Source organism: Lithobates pipiens, unplaced genomic scaffold, assembly GCF_037356315.1.
Source record: "Lithobates pipiens isolate NorthernLeopardFrog02 unplaced genomic scaffold, aLitPip1_a1.2 Scaffold_13, whole genome shotgun sequence".
NCBI lineage: Eukaryota > Metazoa > Chordata > Amphibia > Anura > Ranidae > Lithobates > Lithobates pipiens.
In genome coordinates, this window is record NW_027507718.1 from 97,077,568 (window position 1) to 97,098,366 (window position 20,799).

At 43.7% G+C, this 20,799-nt stretch overlaps 1 protein-coding gene across 1 annotated transcript in view; it reads right to left on the reverse strand.

The window, feature by feature from the left end:
• Positions 1-20,799, reverse strand: part of TRMO (tRNA methyltransferase O) — a 64,690-nt gene that overhangs the window by 22,161 nt on the left and 21,730 nt on the right. The window contains exon 3 of the mRNA XM_077475300.1: positions 2,950-3,107. Within this exon, the coding sequence (XP_077331426.1) occupies positions 2,950-3,107 (158 nt within the window). The remainder of the gene's footprint in view (positions 1-2,949; positions 3,108-20,799) is intronic.

Genomic DNA, 20,799 nt, shown 5'->3' on the forward strand with positions numbered 1-20,799 from the left:
GTTTATTTAATTATATATACACATTCAGTCAGAGAGAGTCAGTCTCTCTCTCTCTCTCTATATATATATATATATATATATATATATATATATATATATATATACTCTCATGTATACATATCTATATCCACTGCATACAGTAATAGCTATATCTCACTGCAGGCCATTCCTGGTGTACTGTTTCTAATATACTTCTGGCAGGCAGGTGATTCAGTGAGCTGCGATGCATAAAATATATATACAGTCTCATATATATATATCTCCACTGCATTCTAGTCTAGCCAAGCCTATATCTGACTGCAGGCCATTCCTGGTGTACGTTTTCAAATACACTTTAAGGCAGGCAGGTGATTCAGTGAGCTACAGTGCATAAAATATATATACAGTCTCCTACATAGAGGCATATGTCAACCGCCAATGCAGTCCGTTGGCAATAGTACTTAAAAGTGTAGAGTTAGGTGTGCCAAGTACTTGCGGGCAATCTGCTTTCACTACACCAACAGCCAATTGTAGCAGGCAAATTTCCCTACCCCAGTTGCTAAACCGTCAAAAGAAATTCAGTCCCAGCCATTAACATGCTCAGCGGCTGAATGCTAGCTTGGCTAAATTGCTAGCACACAACTGCTGCCTTTTCAGCTGGTAGAATCTGCCCCCTTTCGTGAATTTGTGGAATGTGCGGTACCTCAGAGGCAGGTTCTCCAAACGCCCTTCCGGCTCTCTACCAGCATGTGGAAGGCAATGTCTTGGCCTCGTTGGGCGATCAATGGTAAGATGCATATTACCGCTGACTCATGGTCCAGCAGGCATGGACAGGTACGTTACCTTTCTTTCACAGCACACTGGGTATTTCTGCTGGCAGCCAGGAAGGATGCAGGACAGGGTGCAGTATTGTTGGAGCTTGTTCCGCCACCACACCTCCAAAATGCTAGTAGTGGTGATTCTGCCACACCTCTCTCCTCCACCCCCTCCTCTTCTTCCTCTATGGCCTCTTCCTCTGCAGATTTGTCCACAAAACAAACAGAGATTTCACCGCTCCAAGACAACACCACTGACAGGCTGCTAGCTCTCCAAATGGATGGGGGTTCCAGGTGCAGGCTGATTGCATAAGCCAAATGTGTAGAAACAGAACGAAACTCTGGATAGCCGCACTCCGGATTGTGTAAAAATGAGATGCCTTTATTTCTTCAAAATGCAAGTGCAAAACTCCATTGAACAAAACGTCATAGAAAAAAGGGAACAAAAAAGGATTTTTGAATAAAATAGCTAACGCGTTTCACGCTATAAACAGCGCTTACTCATAGCTACGAGTAAGCGCTGTTTGTAGCGTGAAAAGCGTTAGCTATTTTATTCAAAAATCCTTTTTTGTTCCCTTTTTGCTGTGACATTTTGTTCAATGGAGTTTTGCACTTGCATTTTGAAGAAATAAAGGCATCTCATTTTTACACAATCCGGAGTGTGGCTATCCAGAGTTTGTATCCAGCGGTGCTCCGTAGGCGTTCAAGGGGCTACGCAAGCACTGAGGCAAAAAGATGCCATGCGGTGCTTGAGTTGGTCTGCTTAGGGGACAGGAGCCACACTGGGGCAGAGATTCTGTCAGCTCTGCAGGGGCAGACTCAGAAGTGGTTGATGCCACACCAGCTTCAGCCAGGAATGGTGGTTTGCAACAAAGGCACCAACCTCCCTGTTTGGCTCACATCCTTAATTTGGTGGTGCAGCGGTTCTTGTGCAGGTACCCAGGCTTACAGGATCTCCTGAGGCAGGCCAGGAAAGTCTGTGGGCCTTTCTGCCAGTCATATAATGCCAGTGCTTGGCTGGCTGGCCTTCAAAAGGAATGCAACCTGCCAAAGAACCGCCTCAGTTGTAACATGACATGTTACGTTACACCCATATTCAAGGTGTAACATGTTATGAATGCACAGCCCCCCACACCTCCCTGATCTCTGCTGTGCCAACTAGGAGGGGTTTTTTTTCTCCAGCCGTTAGCTGTCAAAACATTTTTTAACACATGGCCGTGTGGGGCTCTGCCCACCTGCCCGCGTCACTTATTCACAGCACTCTGTGAATGGAAAACTACAAGCTCCAGCAGCCTTTGTGGCTGACGGCTTGTAGTTTTCAATGAACTACCACGGCACTGTCATCGGTGTGGTAGTTCATTCATTCTTCCTGTCAGCATGTATCTGCTTCCTTGTACGAGGTAGGAGGAAGTCCATACACTGACAGGTCCGCAGGAGACCCGAATGGCATCAGCGATCTGCAAAAAAATGTGCATTTATTATTCTTCCTGAAAAGGGGAACGTATCCTTTAATATACCATAGTATGTGCTTTGTTATAGATGTTTGATAAGTGCTAAGAATACTTGCTAATCCTGGCTAATCTGTGCTATTTGATCGTGATGACAGTTATAAGTTAGTATTGTTCAAAGTTTTCTCTGCTGACTCATTGTGACCCTTGGGCTGCAGGTTGTACACCAGTGGTCTGGAGTGATGACAGCTATATGTTGTTCAACATAACCTTCCATTTTCCTTTATCAATTAGGTCCTCCTACAATTAATTTATGCTTAAATCGGAGCTCCACCCACCACCCCCCCCCCCCCCCCCCGGGCACATGTGGCATGTCATTTTTTTTTGGTTGGGGGGCGGGGTTTTGACAAGCACCCACTCCCACTTCTGCTCGGATCGCCTACCTAGGTGATCAGAGCAGATATTCTTCTCTCCCCTTCCCTCCCTACAGTCTTCTAGACTACCGACTTGCAGCTTCACAGCCAGGTGACAATGCCTAAATAATCCTAAGCATTGACAAGAATGGTAAGTGGGTCCTTGATTATCCATTAACTATGAACTTGCTGGCACTGCAAGTCTGGGAGGATCTGCATTTCAAGAGATCTTTAAGTGGATGCAAAGGATTAGTATGTTAGTTAATACTGCCTAATTAACTACATTTACATTACCTTCTACTTTATCTAGTTTGGCAAGAGTCAGTCCCACTGCATTAGGTCTATGAGGACTTCTTGTAGAGAACACCCCAGTTTTTGCGCCATTCAGTCTTGGTGGTTGAACTTTTGCTTTGCAACTTAAACGTCCATTTTTGTGGAAAACAAATAATATCCTGCAAATGAAATGATAGTAAGAAACATAAGCAACATAAGGAAAATCACAAATAAATCAGAAAGTTTGGTAAATTTTATCTCCTTCCACGGTACAATGTAAAATATTCATTTATTTTTGGGATACCATGCAGAGTGAACACTGAGGCTTCATTCACACCTGTGCAGGTATGATGGTGTGTACACTTTTTTTGCATGATTTTGTGCATCATATTTAGGACAGCCTATTGATGTTAATGGACTTATTTACGCATCAAAATTGAACAAAGGAATTGCATGACTTTTTTCAAATTGCATTACACCAAAACGCATGGTACTGTGTTACAACCAGTTTGGGCTTTTGCATTAGGAAGGCGCATTGAAGTGCCATCAAGAATTAATGGCAGCACTGCGTGCTTGCAAAAGGGATGTGCAATTCTTGTGTGTTGGGGGAACATGTGCAATTTCTCCATTGCATTGCACAAATGTTAACCTAGCCTGAGACAACAGATGCTGACAACCAGCAGACTTTCCTCTTTGCCACACAGTTTACTCACCAACAAAGCTCCACAGACATTCTACACATAATTCGAACATTGCAGAAATTACAATTAAATTACTTTTTGTTTAGCTTTGGACAGAGGATTTTTTTTTTTTTCGCTGTCTTAGGGAGATTATCTTTCACTTTCTGTCCCAAAGATACAGTGGGAATTTGGATAGAATCTCTTCAAAAAGTTTAAACAGATGTTCCCATTGGGTGATTTCCTCTCACATTCTGTTTCCTTAACCGGTTCCCGACTGGCGCACACCGATGTACGTTGGGAGAATGGCACGGCCGGGCAAATGGGTGTACCTGTACGTCCCTTTAAATTTGCCACCGTGCCATCGCATGCATGCCGGGCTGGACCTCGGCGGGTCCCTCGGACTCGATCGCTGCGGGGATACCCACAATCGCCTCACGGAGAGGAAGAACGGGGAGATGCTAATGTAAACAAGCATCCCCTAGTGACAGTGTCACTGATCTCTGCTCCCTGTCATCGGGAGCAGAGATCAGTGACGTTTCACAGGTAGCCACGCCCTCCCACGGTTAGAAACACTCCCCAGGACACACTTAACCCTTGCACTGCCCCTAGTGGTTAACCCCTTCACTGCCAGTGTCATTTACACAGGAATCAATGCATTTGTATAGCCCCGATTGCTGTATAAATGATAATGGTCCAAAAAAAGTGTCAAAAATGTCCGATGTGTCCGCCATAACGTCGCAGTCATGACAAAAATCGCTGATCGCCGCCATTACTAGTAAAAAAAAATTTATAAAAATACCATAAAACTATCCCCTATTTTGTAAACGCTATAACTTTTTCGCAAACCAATCAATAAAACGCTTATTTCGATTTTTTTTTTTTACCAAAAATATGTAGAAGAATACGTATCGGCCTAAACTGAGGAAACAAAATTTTATTTATATATTTTTGGGGGATATTTATTATAGCAAAATGTAAAAATAATGCGTTTTTTCGTTCTTTTTTTGTTTATGGCACAAAAAATTTAAACCACAGGGGTGATCAAATACCACCAAAAGAAAGCTCTATTTGTGGGGAAAAAAAAGGACATCAATTTTGTTTGGGAGCCAAGTCGCCCTACTGTACAATTGTCAGTTAAAGTGACGCAGTGCCGAATTGCAAAAAGTGCTCTGGTCAAGAGAAGGGTAAAATCTTCCAGGGCTGAAGCGGTCAATAACTGTAGTTTGGGATTTCCCATCACATTCTGCACCATTGTCAAACAGAGAGGATGAAGCTACCCAGCAATGAAAACTTGACAAGATGTTCTAACTCTTCCACGCTCCAAAACTAAAGCTGGCCATATATGGCTTCTTCTCTGTCAGAATACAATGATCAGTGGTTGTACTCGACAAAAGTTTTACAACATTCCAGTTCCAGGAGTCTTTTGTCAAGTTTGAGCAGCGGCACATGGATTGAAATTTGGTTGAGCTGATACATCCAAATTTGTATCCATCTATGGTCAACTTTATACAAAAACGTGGGCTTTTGGGCTTTAAATACACAAAAGTGAAGTCATAGAAGGCATGGTAAAGTGCTGTTTAATGTGAAAAAGTCCAAAACCAAAAGTTTGGTTTGCCAGATTCAACCAACTCCCACCAGAGAATGACAGCATCAAGTTCATTCCTCTGTACCTTAATACTGGCCATTGCCTCTGACAGGTGCTCGCACTGTTTAGTAGTGAATTGCAGGAACGTGTTCCTGGGACAAACAATATCAAACCCACCAAATTTCTCTAACTAAAACTTGTATAGTGCCATTCAAAGCACCAATATGGATCTATCTGGTCATTCTCACTGCTGTCAGGTGTCAGCATCATAGGTTATCCTGGCTTGCTCTAGAATGATGCTCTAGAACAATAGTAAGGGTTGGTTCACACTGGGACGACTTGTCAGGCGACTTAGCCGCCTGACAAGTCACTTCCGTCCTGTACAATGGAACCGTTCTAAATCGGAGTGACACAAGTTGCTCCGACTTAGAAAAAGGTTCCTGTACGACTTTGAGGGCGACAAGCATTGACTTCTATAGAGAAGTCGTTTTGCAAGTGGCCGCAGTGGTCGTGTCCAGGTCGCTTGAGGCAGTTGCGCTGCACGTCGTGCTGCCTCAGTGTGAACCGGCACTAAGGGAAAAGGGATCACCACATACCAAGGGCAGCCATATAAATAAAAATCAGCTTTAGCTGATCTTCTCCGAGGCTGTCAGGGAAATAGGCACATCCCTGTGTGCAATAGTGCAGGGATGGCGAACCAGCACAGGCAAAAAAGCGCTGGGGCACAGGTACTCCCGGCGCTGTAACTAGGCAAGCGCGCGGCACCGTGATCAGGCGAACGCACATGTGCAACGGCGCACGCCGTAAACTGGGCGCCACTGCCCACAACCATGCACTACTGGTTTATCTTCAGCTTCTCCTGTGTTCATTTGTTTTGTATTATCTGCTGATCTGATCTCCTGTGAACTGACCTGGCTTGTCTTGACCTGCTCTTCCTGATCCTCTGGCTTTGACCCCTTGGCTTGTACCCGACTTCCTGCCTGCTCCCTGCATCTGACCCCAGCCTGGCTATTGGACTCTGTATATCCAGCTCCCTATACCAAGACTCAGCTGACCCTGGTCATTCTGATCCTATACCGTCTCTCTGTGATTGACCCCTGGGCCTGGCTCCTGGCACAGCTATTCAGTTATTCCACTGGTCTCTGTCTCCTGGACCATCCAAGCACGCCTGTCTCCAGCAGTCAGGCACTCGTGCTTCTGTGGGCACCACACCTGCTGTTTCACCTTCAGTGGTGTGCTGCACTCGGCTGCAAGGAGAGCCCTCCCAGCATCTCGGCCTCCTACCCAGTTCCTGACACAGGCCAAGCCCCTCTTATACATTTCACCTTTCCCACAAGGCTTAATTGTAGAGGTGGGAGTGCAATGCAGTGTCATACAAATTATAAATCAGATGGACCAAAAGTTAGAAATAAAAATTTAATAAAAAATAGAAAAGGAGTACAATGTCTGCCTGTCCAGCCCCGCTTCAGACAAAAGTAGAGATGGGACAGCCTGAACAAAAAAAAAAAAATGGGGAAAAAAAAAGCAACACTGTACTTCTTAATGTAGTTTTCAAACAAGAGAAATATGCATTTTTGCCACTAGGAGGAACTCCAGGGAAAGACTCCAGTTTATTTTGCTTGTGAGCTCCATCTTGTACCTCATACAGTTGGGCGATTGTTTGCATAATGTAGATCAGGGGTAGGCAACCTTCGGCACGTGAAGCCAACTTTTGCCAGCACTTGACTCCCTCCCCGTCAGCAGAGCAGTGCAGGGAAGTGTCAGTGAGACACTAATGCCTTGTACACACGGTCGGAAATTCCGACGGAAAAGGTCCAATCGGATTATATTGCCGGAAAATCCGATCGTGGGCTCTTCAGACTTTTTCAGTCGGAAATTCAGACGAAAAAAATTTGAGAGCAGGATCTCAAATTTTCCGGGAAAAAAAATCCGATCTGACTTTTTCCGATCTTTGTAGAGAATTCTGATCGGACAAAGTGCCACGCATGCGCAGATCAACTTACGAGACCAAAGCTATGGGCTACTAGCCTCAACGTAGTCCTGACGTAATGAACGAACGCCATCATGTTCCGAATAATCAGATTTTCTGACAGCTTTGTCCGACCGTGTGTATGCAACACCAGTTTAGGACATAATCCGTTGGAAAAAATCAGACGGATTTTGTTGTCGGAATGTCAGACCGTGTGTACAAGGCATAAGGCTTGGTTCACACCTAAGATGGCCTCAGATCATACAGGAACGCTGTGCGTCCCTGTTCTCAATTTCAGGGACGAATCAGGGCCAAATCTTTGCCGGAATTCAGCCCTGAAATGGAGCCAACTATGCACAGCGTTTCTGTGCAGTGCACTCCACAGCCCCCCGGAGATATGTGAACCGTCTCCATAGAGAGCCAGTCACATTCTCCTGTCATGCGAATTGGATGCGGAGGAAACTTAACACAATATAACAGGTGCAACAAATGTCTTTAACAGTTTGATAAAAAAATAAAAAGCTCTGTCCAGCAGGTTACAAAATTATGGCCCTAGAATTGCTCTTACTTCGATGATACCATACATGTATGGTGCCATTATTGTTTACATACATGTACTCGTCCTACATAAATCTTTTCATATAGAGCGTGTGCGGGGGACATGGGTGTGCTTTACATTTTTATTTTTATTTAATTCATATAATTTTCACTGACCACCAATGTAAGGGGCATTCCTCCTATCGACCATCATTGTAAGGGGCATTTTTTCTACAGGCCACCAATGTAAGAAACATTATTCTCACTAATCACCAATAGAAGAAACATTATTCTCTCTGATCACCAATGGAAGAAACAGTATTCTTACTGACCACAATGTAAGAAACATTATTCTCACCGACCACAAACGTAAGAAACATTATTGTCACTAATCACCAATGTAAGAAACATTATTCTCTCTGATCACCAATGTAAGAAACATTATTCTCACTGACCACCAATGTAAGAAACATTATTCTCTCTGACCACCACCAATGTAAGGAACATGCTTTCTGCTGACCACCAATGTAAGGAACATTATTCTTACTGATCGTTCTTTCTACCGAAGTGTACAGATATCAGTTTTGTATATAGGGAATAGCTCTCAGTATACAGATATCAGTGTTAGGGATAAGCAATCACTGCATAGATGTCAGTGTAACACACAGGGAATAGCACTGAGTGCATAGATGTCAGTCATATATATATGATATATATATGATATGATATATTTATATATATATAGGGAATAGCACTTCGTGCCATTCCCTATGTGTTACACTGGCATCTATACACTGAGTGCTTTTCCCTAACACTAATATCTGTATACCTAGAGCTCTCCTTATATACTTGTAGCACTGACCCCCGAAGGAGCGGCTGGTCTTATGTGCTTACCATTTACCTTCTCCAGGGGTTCCCGAGGTTGATGGCCCAATAACTGTAGAGACCGACACTTGAATCCCTTTTGAGAAATTTTTATTTGCATAAAACGTTGAACAAAGCTCAGGTACTTGTTTGGAAACTGCTGACACCTAAATATGTCTTTCTCTAGATGATCCAGGGAATAGCCACTCGCAACTGGATACTTCAACTGTTGGATAAATCTTGGTTCATGGATTTAGCAGCCGACAAGTGATTCAAACTTAGCAAAGTCTCTGCCACAGACTTGGTTGCAAAACTTTAGATCAGGGATCCTCAAGCTACGGCCCTCCAGCTGTTGCGAAACTACACATCCCATGAGGCATTGTAAAACTCTGACATTCACAGACATGACTAGGCATGATGGAAATTGTAGTTCCTGAACAACTGGAGGGCCATAGTTTGAAGACCCATGCTTTAGATGAACACAGAAAGTCTCTCACAGGAACTTAGTTGTAAACGAAGGATGAAATTAGGAACTTTCTTACAGTACCAGAATCTTGCAGCTGGTCCGGCGATACCATAGGAATGCGGATTTACTTGGTGTCCTTACAGCTCAGCTTCCAGGCTCTTACCGAGCAGCCAGCCTCGTGCATGGCCCTCTTCCGAAGAGTCGTCCCCTGGTTGCATTTTGAGTTGCTGGGCCTCTCCAAAACCCGAGACGGCACTGGACCACCTTGAAATTTTCCTTCCAGTTACTGCGCCTCGGACTAGGCAGCCTGAGACTCGGAAAAAGGATGGATCCGCACCCCAGGCCATGAAGGCCTCTGGGGGCTGGTCAGGAGGACCAGGACCACGGGAGCAGAACATACTTCTGGACCGGAACCCACAACCATGTGACTTCAGCACCTTAAGTACCCTCTCTCGGAATACACAGCGAGACAAAGCACCCACTGATTGGCTCTGAGAGAGAAATTGGTACCCATTTAGTCTCATCAACTGTAGGTAGGGATGACATAGCTTACTGCCTCCACGGTGCATAAACTTCCCCTATCCTGCATGATAAGCTGTGGGCAAATCCAGAGGCTGATCGAGACGCTCGTGGGGGCTCCCTGACCCTGCCCGAATGGTCAGTCCGCCCCTGCTCCTTACGGATTTTTTTTTCTTAAATTTTACCCAAAATTTCAATTATTTCAAGGAAAACAACGTTTTTTCTCATGGCTTCAAAATCTCCAGAAAAATGTACATCTCTATATAAAATTAAAAACACGTATGCAATATAGATAAGGACATAAAAACAGACAATGCCTGCTAGCTCATGGGGTGTTCATTTGTGTAATTCATTTCAGCCTGATAATAGCAGCTGATAATGCACAAAACCCAACAGCTGCAGTGCACTTCTCCTCCACGATTAAGCCTTGTGGGTGGGGGGGGGAATCATGTCAGAAGAGCATGATGGGAGACTGATGGGAGCCGCCACTAACGGCATATCAACGTTAGCAGCGGCATGCTGCTAACGGCGATAGTGCGCCTGCGTGCCGCTGTCTACGGTGCATGCGCCGTAGACAGCTTTCACTGTGTTTTACTAAATATCTCCTAAACCGTGTAGGTTTAGGAGATATTTCTTGGACCTACAGGTAAGCCTTAATCTAGGCTTACTAGTAGGTCAAGGGTTTACAACCACTTTAAGCTGTTTTTCATTCATCCATGTATATGGCTGTCTTTGGTGTGCGGTGCACCATTCTCCCGTACTATCACCTAATTGCTTGGGGCAACCTGCTATTACATAGAAATGTCAACTGAGCAGGTTTATTATGACTTCATGTATTCTTCAAGCCTCTTTTCACTGCTTTAGTGACCCAGCACATGCAGGTCAGCAAGCAATGCACTTCAATAAGCTAAGCATAGTACTGTGCACAACATAGATCAGAACCAAATAATTGCCTTTCAGTGCTAGCCTGCATTGCAAAGCAAAGGTCCCCTTTCTTATGGGGCAGACTCCGGTAGGAGTCCGCCCGCTCATAGGGGAATCTACTGATCCCTGCTGAGCAGGCAGGTGGCAGGTCTGTGTCTACAATGTTTATGCAGAGAAGACACAGCCCGCTCCCCTCTATGGGTGGTCGGATGTAAACGGACCACCTGTCTGTTTACAGCAGACTGCCATCTGATCCTCTATATGGAAGGGAACAGATCCCCACCCATCTGTTTTTAGTAGATTTGATTAGATGTAAGCAGGTTTAAACAGACACTTGTTCGATTACACCTACTGGCTGCAGCTCCATAGAGGAGAATGGAAGTTCGGATTCTGTCTAAACTGATAGGCAGACCCAATCAGACCACGGCCTAAGACAACTGTTATGGCCAGATAAATAAATGAATACAATTTTTATAAATGCATAATCCATATAAATAATTTGCATCCAAGTACACAACACTTAAAGAGGAATTGCAATTTGCTCATAATTTGCGATAAAAACATCTTTGCCATTCTGAATCTTCCCTCCAAACACTTTGCATATTATTATATATATACCGCGAGTCTGTACTTGCCAAATATGCTGCAGAAATCTCTCTCCACTAAGTCTGGCTGCATCTATTTTAACTGTGGGCAGCTGAAGCTGCTGCCTGTTCACTTCCTGGATTTACACTAGGCACACCTCCAGCTTTGCAGCTCTCATTGGCCCTCTTATGACTCACTCCCCTGCCTTCCTGAGAGAGAGAACTGTACATGATGTCATAAGCCTAGGCTTTTTACCAGACAAGAAACAGGAAGTGGGCTGTATAAGTATTTACTGGCAAAAAAAATAAAAAAGTTACTATCCAAAGTTAAAACCACAAGGGCAGAAGATTTAATAGATGGAAAGATGAAAAAAATGACTGAAGTTCCATTTAAGTACATCTCTTCACATATTTACCAATATGAATGAGCCTGTACCACGTGAGAAAGTGCTTGTTGAGCCTGGTTTGCGTGACTTACTCTTCTTTTTTAATTATACTTTATTCATTTTTTTTATTTTTTGAACAGTACAGTGGATTTATAAATAAGTTGTCTGTTTTAGGAATTTCGCTCAGAGGCAAATGCATTTGCAATGGTCACATAAAAAGGTGTGTAAGCTGTTACTTTTAAAATAATAAAAAAGCATTTCTTTGTTGGCCCAGTAACTATAACTGTCTATGAGTAAGCCCAGGGACACTATTACTAGAATCATGGCTTCCGTTAAATTAAAAAAAATAGGATTTTTGTACTAACCGTAAAATCCTTTTCTCTGTAATTCAGCGACCGACACAGCTCCTCTCTGTAACTAAATGGGTTGTATAGCCTGCCATTAGGAGAACTAGGCAAAAGTGTTACACAATACACAGAACTTTTAATCCCGCCCCAGGGGGGCGGACCCTGTGCTATCAACCCTCCTCACTGCTCCTAGCAGCCTCAGTAGGTCAACAAGCAGTATAACGTAGAAAAAAGGAGGGGTGGGTGCTGTGTCGGTCAGTGAATTACAGAGAAAAGGATTTTACGGTGAGTACAAAAATCCTATTTTCTCTTATATTTACCGACCGACACAGCTCCTCTCTGTAACTAAATGGGACGTCCCCAAGCAGTGCCAAACGAGGGGGGGGGAAAAACAGCATAAAAACTTCATCCACCATGGAAAGTGGGAACTAGTAAAACGAAATCCACAAAAAAACAGCAGTGTGTGGAAAAAACTCCACCATATACCCAGGTATCCTCAACAGGAGTGATCCCCAAGACCGCAACATTGCGGAAGTAATGCAACAGTGCATTAACAAAACAGTACTGCGTTATTATCGAAAAACCAGGAAAAAACTCAATTGCAACTACACGGCCGCTTGCAAAGCTTTGCGGCCAAAACAGGCATCAGCCGATGCACTGATGTCTACCTTGTAGAACTTGGTAAACGTATGGACAGACGACCAGGTCATCGCCTTACACAACTGAGCGACAGACACTTGGTGTCAGAAGGCCCAAGATGTTCCGATTGCTCTTGTAGAGTGGGCCTTGACTGGAAAGGGGGGCACCTGCCTTGATTGCCCCTTCAAGGCGTTGGCTTGTACTACAATCTGTCTGATCCACCTGGAAATGGTGGCCGACGAGACCGCCATGCCTTTCTTAGGACCAGCCACCAAAACAAACAGTGAGTCTGACTTCCGAAAGGGGGCAGACAAGTACACCTTCAGAGCCCTAACCACATCGACAGCGTGAAGGGCCACCTCCTTGGAGTGCTTCGGTTTAGGACACAACGATAGTAATACAATGTCCTCATTGATATGAAAAGCCGAAACCACCTTCGGTAAAAAGGACGGTTGTGGACGCAACACCACCTTATCCCTGTGGATGACCAGATAAGGCGACTTGCATGACAAGGCAGCCAATTCCGAAACCCTCCTGGCCGATGTGATGGCCACTAGACAGACCACTTTCTGTGAAAGGGTCAACAAGGGAATCTCCCTGATATTCTCAAACAGCGGCTTCTGAAGTGCCGACAACACAAGGTTTAAATCCCACAGAGGTAACGGAGGACGCACCAGAGGGACTACATGTCACACCCGATGAACAAAAGTACTCACTAATGAGTAAGATGCCAGGGGTCGCTGGAAAAAGACAGCCAGAGCTGAAATTTGCCCCTTGATGGTGCTCAACGCCAACTTCTGGTCTACACCTTGCTGAAGAAACAGCAGGATCGTGGATATAGAGAAAGAGTGCGGATGCCACCCTTTCTCCTCACACATGGAGATATAGGCCTTCCAAGTACGATGGTATATCTTCCTGGAAGAAGATTTTCGCGCCCTCAACATAGTTGGACTCACCGAGCCCGACAGACCCCGGTTCCTCAACACCTGGCTTTCAACAGCCATGCCGTTAAAGCCAGCAATGGTAAAGCAGGGTGAAACATTGGACCTTGAGATAGGAGGTCCTCTTGCAACGGCAGTCGCCAGGGAGCATCTGCCACCAGACGCAACAGGTCTGCGTACCAGGGCCGCTGAGGCCAATCTGGGGCAACCAGGATTACTGGGATCCCCTCGGCTTCCACTCTGCCAGCAGGCGTGGCAACAGTTTTAGTGGCGCAAAGGCGTAGATCAGCTTGTAATGATCCCACATAGCCACCAGCAGGTCTGACGCGTCTGCCCACGGATCTCTGGTCCTGGACACGAATCTTGATACCTTCCGATTGAGACGGGAGACCAATAGATCCACATCTGGTGTGCCCCACCACAGGCACAGCAGCCTGAATATCTCCGGTTGCAATGTCCATTCTCCTGGGTCCAGCATCTGTCCAATTAGATAGTCCGTCTGCCAATTTTCCACCCCTGGGATGTAAATGGCCGACAGGGCCGGTACGTGTCGCTCTGCCCACCAAAGTATGTGAGTGACTTCCCGAGCAGCGGCTGAGCTTCTTGTTCCCCCTTGGTGATTTATGCACACCACAGCCGTGGCACTGTCTGACTGTATCCTGATCGGAGCCCTTGAAGACTCATCGACTATGTGTGGAGGCACAGCCTGATTGCTCTCAATTTGAGCAGATTGATTGGCAACTTGGATTCCTCCGCCGACCAGAGGCCCTGAGCCGACTGAATCCCCATCACTCCACCCCAGCCGGATAGACTGGCATCCATAGTGATCACCGTCCATGTCAGAGGAAGGAACGATTTTCCGGGGACCTCAACCACCAGATCAGGGAGTCCCTGACTGGTTGACTCACCTGGCTCTGCCGATCCAGGGACGGCAAAATAAAAACTGAGGCTGCTGGGAGCAGTGAGGAGGGTTGATAGAACAGGGTCCACTCCCCTGGGACGGGATTAAAAGTTCTGTGTATTGTGTAACAATTTTACAGAGAGGAGCTGTGTCGGTCAGTGAAAGAAGTACGGTTTGGGTTCACTTTGGTGTAGAGCTTTTTGGTGAATTTCATATTCAAATATATTGTACTGTTTGTCTTAAACTATTTGCAAACTGGGAACTGGAAAGAGCAAAATTTTAACAGATTATTAAACACTCATTTCGGTGCTCATGAAATAAACTCAAAGTGAACCTAGTACCAGATACATTTTATCATGTTAAATGCATGCATGCCAGTTATGTGTAAATGTGGGACTTAAAGGTGTTTCTTACACCACACAAATCATAGTACTCCCCCTGAAAATGCCTCTATCATCTTTCCTTAGACGGAAACAGCCACCTTTGTTCAAACATCATCCATGGCCAGCATCTATTTCCTGGACTGAAATACCAGCTCAAAGGACACAGTCAAGTACATCCTGGTATTATAAATATTGGAGAAACCGCGCTAATAAGTTCTAGGTGTAGGATAGACAAACCCAGGCGATGAACTCAAAAAAAGTGTATATATGTATATTTTTAGGTTGCAGCCCCCCCCAAAATGAAGAAAATCCCCACACGGGGTTTCCACAACAATAAATAAAACCTAAACAACTGGGGTATCTGGCGCTACCTTTTATCAGAAAATAATAATTAATAATTATAAATACTTGAAAGGAGAGTGTATTTTGGTGGGAAACCCTAAAAATGCCAACAAATCCAATAACGCACCAACTTATTCTAAGAGCTAACCTGTCTCTCAAATAATAATCTTATATATCCAGTTACTGCCACATGAAGATATTGACTCCTTGTCAAAGGAAAATACAATACAATCCTTTAGAACCCACTAGCTCTAATTCTGTACAAAATTAGACAAAACGGTAACCTCTGCTAAAATCGCATAGATTGACCTTTTGCGATTCAGACACAAATATGGTAAGTGTGACCTTATCTAATATAATTTTTTACATCCGTGTTGAAAGAATATATAATTTACCAAAAATATATATATAAATTATGTGAAGAAAATCTAAATAACAAAAGTGATACTCAATGCGACCATAACCTTAAAGTCGCATGAGTATTAATAATGTGACTTATCCAACAACTCATCAGTTAAATTAGTAAACAAGTCTAATTTGAAAGTGCAGATATCTAAAAAAGTGTATAAAGTGCAATTAAATACAGGTAAAAAATTCTAATTAAAATTCTAAAGTGCAAAATATATATCACAACAAATATTCCTAAAAAATACCCAACTAGGTGAATCGCAAAAATGAATAATAAAAATGAAAATGAATAATAAAAGGTAGAAATAAATAAAAACCCCAAAAATTAAAAATTAAAAATAAAAATAAAATAAAAACACAAATAAAAAACACAAAACAAAAAACAAGCAAAAAAAGGGTTAATTATAAAAAAGAAAAGGAAAAAAACAAAAAAACAAAAACCCCCCAAAAAAAGGTTTATAGTGTCAATAGTGCAAGTCCAACAGTAAATGTTCATAAGGTGACTTTAGTGCTTGTTGTAAAATCTTCAAAGTGACTTCCGTGCTCCCCCACAAGGTGCCCCACTCACCAGAAGAATACACCCCTGCAGGGGTATTTCACCTTTAAACCAAATTTGAGGAAATCCAGCTCCTTGGCCCATATGCTGTATGATCATTCGTATCCAGAAGAAAATTCCATTTATGCCCTCATAGGAAAAATGTTAAGTGGAAGTTTTGTTGGACTGTGTTCCATATTGATTTTTTCCAAGATCATATGAATTTTGTTTTTTGTCTTTTTGTGGAAATAAACGTTTTTTAAATATTTTATCAGCATCTCCTTTAAAATAATTTTTATACATATTACACTATGGAGACTATAATTTTTTTCCTATGAGGGCATAAATGGAATTTTCTTCTGGATACGAATGATCATTATTCATATCATGAACACTATTGTTTTTTTGTTTTTTTCCTTTTCTTTTTTATAATTAACCCTTTTTTTGCTTGTTTTTTATTTGTGTTTTTATTTTTTAAATTTTTTTTTTTCATTTTTTGGGTTTTTATTTATTTCTACCTTTATTATTCATTTTCATTTTTATTATTCATTTTTGCGATTCACCTAGTTGGGTATTTTTTAGGAATATTGGTTGTGATATATATTTTGCACTTTAGAATTTTAATTTGAATTTTTTACCTGTATTTAATTGCACTTTATACACTTTTTTTTAGATATCTGCACTTTCAAATTAGACTTGTTTACTAATTTAACTGATGAGTTGTTGGAGAAGTCACATTATTAATACTCATGCGACTTTAAGGTTATGGTCGCATTGAGTATCACTTTTGTTATTTAGATTTTCTTCACATAATTTATATATATATTTTTGGTAAATTATATATTCTTTCAACACGGATGTAAAAAATTATATTAGATAAGGTCACACTTACCATATTTGTGTCTGAATCGCAAAAGGTCAATCTATGCGATTTTAGCAGAGGTTACCGTTTTGTCTAATTTTGTACAGAATTAGAGCTAGTGGGTTCTAAAGGATTGTATTGTATTTTCCTTTGACAAGGAGTCAATATCTTCATGTGGCAGTAACTGGATATATAAGATTATTATTTGAGAGACAGGTTAGCTCTTAGAATAAGTTGGTGCGTTATTGGATTTGTTGGCATTTTTAGGGTTTCCCACCAAAATACACTCTCCTTTCAAGTATTTATAATTATTAATTATTATTTTCTGATAAAAGGTAGCGCCAGATACCCCAGTTGTTTAGGTTTTAAGTACATCCTGGTGTTTATGTCGTTCCAGACTGTGATAACAAACGTTTGGCACAGTCTAGCCCTTTCTGCAGCCTTTCACCTTGTTACTGCTGTGGGTGCAGATGCACATCCCCAAACTCACGCAGTGTGCATTTAGGGACATGCGCTCGCATCCAAACCTATGTCAAATTGGGAGCAGCGGCTTTGTCTGTGCAGCTGCTGTGTCCCCACTGACATCAATAGGACTGCTTGCATGGGTATGTACTGAACACTTGTGCATTCCGTGTGGGTAAACCCAGCCCTCCATAGGCATAAGCTTTAGTACACTCCTTGTGAACAAGCTCTTAGGCTTGGTTCACACCTATGCGATTCTTTGTGCTTTATGCAGAAACGTACTACAGTTCATTTAACATGGTTTCCTATGGACACGTTCACATCTATGCTTTTGTCAGCCACAGAGTTTTTGGAAAGGGTCAGCGCCTTTTTAAATGCAAATCGGTGCCTTTTTGGTTCAATAGACTTCAATGGAGAAGCTGCAGAAAAACGCATAGTGCGTTTTTGACAGATTTTTGGTGAGATTTGCGTTTTTTAATCCACCCAACAAATTGGCCAAAAAAACATAAACGTCAAAATGCATTAAAAAAAAGTGTGAAAAATACATGTGCAAAGATGCAAAAAGCACTGCGGAAACAAATCAAAATAAAACTGCATAGGTGTGAACCAAGCCTTAAAGTGATTGTAAAGGATCTTTCCTGACAGGCTCCATGGCAGCATACGTGTGGGTTAGCCCCGCCTCCATAATTACCCAATAGGACCTCTACTCCCATAAATCTTTGCTCCAAGCTGCTATCCGTGTTCCTTTTTTGTCCTCCTCCATAGGACAGGTGTTTCCTATCTGAAGAGATCTTCACTACGATCAAGTCGGCCGACTATCAAGCTTTTGTTCCTCCGATAGGCCCTGTCTGTTAAGCATGGGTATGGAGTGTATGGCAGAGTAGCGCTGAAGGCTTGGTTTGTCCGAAGATAAGTGCGCACGGCTTATTACCTGCTATGTAAGGTGGCCATTATCTGCCCGGTGGATCGGTGGTGTGTGCTTGAACCTGTTCGGCCAGACGATCGTTGGTGGAGTGGTGAGCTGTAAAAATTCCGTTTTTCATGGCAGCAGTGTTTATGTGTTTTCTTTTTTCTACCTGTGTCTTTTCATATGCCAGCTGGTTCTTGTGCATAGGCGCTGACGCTTCCGCGTTCCAGCAGCCTTTCTCCCCCTGTTTCCGGGTCCAGCGCTGCGTTCTGCGCATGCGCGGACCCAAATCCAAAGCGAGGCTTGGTTCCCGCGCAATGCGCGCGTGCATCTCGCGTCTGACGCCGCTGATGACGTCATGGGCGCCATATTTAAAACACAGTGAGAGATGTCAGAATTTGGGAATGATTGCAGGAAATTCAGCGACTTCCCGGGGCCATTCTCTGGTTGGTGTAAGGTAGGTTATGATCTGCTCTGATGTATTGTTGCTCCTGTGTTTTGTATGGCTGCTTATGAGGGTCTATTGTTCATGGGCCGACAATGTTGAGGAGTTCTTGAGAGGTATCTCAGTGAATACGGCTAAAGACTCTCCCATTCAGGAGATCAGAATGGCATCAGCCTTTTTGGGGGAGGCATCTATTGACATTACCCGCCTTCTGTCTCGGGCTATGTTGGCAGCAGTCTCGGCACGCCGTGCTTTGTGGCTCCGTCCCTGGTTGGCGGATCCAACATCTAAGCAGGCATGGTGTCGTATACCATTTGAGGGAACCTCCTTGTTTGGTAATAAACTAGATAGCGCCATATCCCGGGCCACAGGTGGGAGGTCTGGGTTTCTCCCTCAAGACAGACGCCTTCAAAACCAAAAACGTATTTTTCCAAGAAGGCAGACCTCGGATCGTGCTAGAGAAGCGCGCAGTTATAGACCCGGCAGGGAGTTCTCTAGATCTTGGAGGTCCAGACAATCCTCCCTTAAGAAAACCTCAAAGGGGGCTTCCGCAGGTAATCAAGATTCTACCAAATCTTTTTGAAATTGGGCCCGCTCAAACATGTCAGGTGGGGGCTCGCCTTCTTCACTACCGACATGTTTGGGCGGCCTCAATTCAAGATTATTGGACCGTCAAGACGGTTTCCTCGGGTCACAAGTGGACTTTCATCAACACTCCGAGATTAAGGTTCATTCCCACAACAATTCCAGGCTCAGAGGAAAAGAAACAGGTCCTATTGACCTACGTAAGTTGTTTGCTGGATCAAGGCGCAGCCGTGCCCGTGCCAGAAGACGAACGTGGCGAAGGCATGTATTCTCCTCTGTTTATGGTTCAGAAAAGAAATGGCGCATGGAGGCCGGTGATAGATTTGACCTTCCTCAATTCCTTCATTCGCAAGGAAAAGTTCAAAATGGAGTCTCTTCTTACAATCCAACAGTCAGTGCAGCTAGGGGATTGGTTAATCTCAATCGATTTGAAGGACGCATACTTTCACGTGCCAGTAGCAAGGGATTTCCAGCAATTTCTCCGTTTCGCAGTTGGCAATCAACACCTCCAGTTTACCTGTCTCCCATTCGGGTTGACAACATCTCCTCGGGTCTTCTCCAAGGTACTCCTAGCGATAGTAGCTCTTTTACGAGTCAAAGGAGTTCGTCTCCATCATTATCTGGACGATTTGCTCCTATTATCTCAGGACAGAGATCAAATTCTGGAACACAAGAGTTTAGTCATCTCCACTCTACAGACGTTTGGTTGGCTCCTGAACCTAGAGAAGAGCCATCTGGTTCCAACTCAAGTGATCGTGTTTCTAGGGGCTCAGTTCGACACATTAAAAGGCACTATCTCTCTGCCGGAGGAAAAAATCAGTGTGATCCGGGACAGGATTCACAAGGCTTGGGAATCATCTCATCTTTCGGCTCTACAATGCTTGAAAGTGATCGGCACAATGACGGCCACCATCCCTATGGTGAAGTGGGCCCAGTGGCACACTCGTCCCTTCCAGAAAGGGTTTCTGCAACAGTGGGACTCGTCCAATCAAACACAGCGCATACTCCTTACACCAGCGATGAGGATGTCTCTCCTCTGGTGGCTTCAAGGGAAGAATCTACGCAACCATCATTCGATAGTTCCCATTTCCTGGGTAATAGTAACCTCAGATGCCAGCAACAAAGGTTGGGGCGCTCATTGCCTTACGGAAGTAGCTCAAGGAAGGTGGTCGTTCCCGTCGCTATGTGTGGTCTCCAACATCCTGGAGTTGAGAGCAGCCTTTCAAGCACTCATAGCATTTCGCCATCTGGTGGCAGGGTCGTCAGTAATGTTAAGACTGGACAACACAACTGCGGTGGCCTATATAAATAAACAAGGAGGGACTCGCAGTTGGTCTCTATTACAAGAAGTAGAACCGATAATGAACTGGGCTCAGAAGAATGTGGTCAACATTTCTGCTGTATACATCCCAGGGGTCCAGAATGTTCAAGCAGATTTTCTGTCAAGGGTCAAAATAGACAACAACGAGTGGTCCCTTCACAGGGATGTCTTCGAGTGGCTTCTGACTCTGGGAGTATCTCCAGAGGTCGATCTGTTCGCTTCGCCGTACAATCGCAAGATGCACAGATACTACTCAAGGTTCAGGGATCCTCAGGCGTT